The sequence below is a fragment of the Coregonus lavaretus genome (assembly GCF_964263955.1).
Source record: "Coregonus lavaretus genome assembly, contig: HAP1_SCAFFOLD_6834, whole genome shotgun sequence".
NCBI classification, from domain to species: Eukaryota; Metazoa; Chordata; class Actinopteri; order Salmoniformes; family Salmonidae; genus Coregonus; species Coregonus lavaretus.
This window is the reverse complement of record NW_028160488.1, coordinates 27,082-30,344: the sequence shown is the minus strand read 5'-3', so window position 1 is coordinate 30,344 and position 3,263 is coordinate 27,082. Positions and strand designations below refer to the sequence as shown.

General features: G+C 52.8%; 1 protein-coding gene across 1 annotated transcript; it reads left to right on the top strand.

Annotated features, from left to right (window-relative positions):
• Window positions 1-1,900: 1,900 nt before the first annotated feature.
• On the top strand, window positions 1,901-2,956 carry LOC311121753 (cyclin-dependent kinase 5 activator 1-like; the record flags this gene model as incomplete). Its single annotated transcript, XM_084196207.1, has 2 exons — window positions 1,901-2,323; window positions 2,426-2,956. 2 exons carry the CDS (start codon window positions 1,901-1,903, stop codon window positions 2,954-2,956), a joined length of 954 nt encoding a protein of 317 aa, XP_084052333.1.
• Between the last annotated feature and the right edge of the window lie 307 nt (window positions 2,957-3,263).

Genomic DNA, 3,263 nt, shown 5'->3' with positions numbered 1-3,263 from the left:
GCAAATGAAAAAGTCAGCATAAACATGTATTCAGGGCCTGTGGTATCATATCATCCTGAATCCATGCATCGCTAAACCGCCTTTGTCCCCGTTTCTGACTGATATCTGAACAGATGGGGGCATTCACCATCACGGTGTGCGCATGACCTCTAGTGGACAACACGTGTATTACATCTACCTGTGACGATTCGGTCAGTGAGAAGTAGATTATTGTGTAGCACTGGAAGTGCAATACCATGCATGAGCCACAGGGTGGCAGTGTACTGCCATAAATGTCCATCCTGTTAGCTGGGTGAGTATTTGGAAAGAGCGAAATTATGATGAAAGTCTCATGAAGGCTGCGTTGGCCATAAAGCCATCCAGTAGGAGGCGGTGTCGTGATGCAGCGCTCTGCTCTGTGGAGGGAGGGAGGGTTGGCTCTGGTTGGCTCTCACAGCTCACACACCTCTCTCTCTGCATCCCAAATCTCCACTTTTCTCCCAGAAGTGGGCACCTCTCCCTACACATTTAAAAGCATTCGATTGGCTCTCACAGCGAACACACCTCTCTCAATCAGTCCCAAATCTCCACCTTTTTCTCCAAAGTGTGCAGTCCTCCCCACAAGTTCAAAGCATTGGATTGGTGTAAGCATGGGCTAAACTAGAGGGAGTTTCCACCATATCTCTTATACCAGTCCTTTTAATTCCACCAAGGGAAGTGAACAAATGAATACCTGGGGCAGAAGGGTAGAACCAGTTGAACAGAAATGAGGGAGAGGGGAGGAAGAAGGAGGATGAGGAGGGAGGAGGAGGAGGAGGAGGAGGGAGGGAGGGAGAATGGATGGATGGGGTAATGAGCAGACAGAGATGGAGAGGAAGAGAGAGAGTGGAGTGTGAAGGGAGGGAGGGAAGAGAGAGAGGTTGAAGGAGAAAGGAGAGAGAAGCAGTTATGTTACCAGCAGACTCTTATTTCCTTTCCTCTCATCCACCATTTCCTCCTCTCCCCTCCCCTCATCTCCCCTATCCTCCTCTCCCCTATCCTCCTCTCCCCTCTCCTCCTCTCCCATATCCTCCTCTCCCCTATCCTCCCCTATCCTCCTCTCCCTTATCCTCCTCTCCCTTATCCTCCTCTCCCTTATCCTCCTCTCACCTTCTCATCTCTCTCTCTCTCTCTCTCTCTCTCTCTCTCTCTCTCTCTCTCTCTCTCTCTCTCTCTCTCTCTCTCTCTCTCTCTCTCTCTCTCTCTCTCTTTCTCTCGCTCTCTCTCTCTCCCATGAACATCTGCAGCCTGTTTTAACACACGACAAGCTGGAGATATGGAGGATATCACACACACACGCAGGCACGCACGCAAGCACGCACACACATGCACACACATTGGTCGAATAAGCTGTCAATCTAAGCACTATCCTCTCTGGTTGGATATTTGGAGCTGTAACTCCTGGTTAACGCTTTTAAACCGGCAGCATCTCTCGCGCACCCGCAGTTACCGGCCTCTGTCCATTCCATGAGCTCGTGCCGCGCGCTGCGCTGCGACAGAAGGAGTGGCACAGCTTGTGTGTGATCGTGATTCGTGAACGTGTGTATGATAGAGAGAAGGAGAGAAATATTTATATATATATATATATATATATATATATATATATAGAGAGAGAGAGAGAGAGAGAGAGAGAGAGAGAGAGAGAGAGAGAGAGTAGGAGAGCGAGAGCGAGAGAGAGAAATGTGTGAGTGAATCTCGCGCATATTGCTGGAATCACGGAGCATCACACACCTCCGGACATCTCTGGACTCTCCCACGGTCAAACCGTCAATGGAGCTGAATGTGTGAACTTTAATTAAACCATACGAACACCCCATCGATACGGACTGGGACACAGAGCTCGGGAAGCTCTGTGTGTTGGAAGGCGCTGCGCGCTGCAGACATGGGTACCGTTCTGTCTCTGTCGCCGAGGTCAAGGAAGGCGGCGGGCGGTGTGTGTGTGGACGAGAAACCTGACCTTGCGACCGGCGGGAAACAACAGGAGAAGAGCCTAAAGAAGCGCCACTCCGTGCTGCTCCATGCTCTGACGTGGAAGCGGCTGGTCGCCGCCTCCACCAAGAAGAAGAATGCCAAAAAGGTGAACCCCAAACCCGAAGCCAGCCAGGCCAAATCTGAGCCCTTGGTGGACCAGCTCAACACCGACAACATCAAGAAATCACAACCGTCCAACGGAATACTCGACCGAAAACCGACAGGGCCCAAACCCGGGCCAATTCCTGTGCCTGTTCCTACAGTACCGGACCAGACCCGGCGGCAGACCCAGAATGGCCGCTCTTTCATCTCCCCTCGGAGGGTGGTGGTGCAGGTGGGTAACGTGTGTGTGTGTGTGTGTGTGTGTGTTGTGTGTGTGTGTGTGTGTGTCTGTGTTAAAGCCTAACCCTAACTGTTTGTGTTGGTTGTCCCCCAGGCGTCCACCGGCGAGCTCCTGCGCTGTCTCTCTGACTTCCTCTGCCGCCGCTGCTTCAAGCTCAAAGAGCTCACGGCCAATGAGGTCATCCTGTGGTTCCGGAACGTGGACCGGTCTCTGCTAGTGCAGGGCTGGCAGGACCAGGGCTTCATCACCCCGGCTAACCTGGTCTTCGTCTACCTGCTCTGCCGAGAGGCCGTGGAGGAAGACACGGCCTCTGAGTACGAGCTCCAGGCGACCTTCCTCACCTGCCTGTACCTGGCCTACTCTTACATGGGCAATGAGATCTCCTACCCGCTCAAGCCGTTCCTGGTGGAGTCCAGCCGGGAGGCCTTCTGGGAGCGGGCCCTGGGCCTCATTGACCGGATGAGCGGGCCAATGCTGAGAATCAACGCAGATCCGCACTACTTTACCGAGGTGTTCCAGGACCTGAAGAACGAGGGAGGGTCAAGAGAGAAAGAGAAGGAGAAGGAGAAGAAGGAGAAAGAGAAGGAGAAGGACGGGAAACGGATAAGTGATTTGGATCGTTAAGAACTGGATGAGGGGAGAAGGAGAGAGAGAGAGAGAGAGAGAGAGAGAGAGAGAGAGAGAGAGAGAGAGAGAGAGAGAGAGAGAGAGAGAGAGAGAGAGAGGAATTTGGTTTAGGACAAGTTCGCGGACACCAGCCACACACCCGCCGGTTGTTCGAGCGGGGATTGAATGTATACTGTTAGTGAACCGGACAGACGCACGAGGGGGATTTTTTATCAGGAACCGGAGTCTGAGGAATCAGGAGGAATTGGTTACACGCCTCGCTTCACCTCGCCCGGTTACCGAACTGTCGTGTCGTTCCATGTGT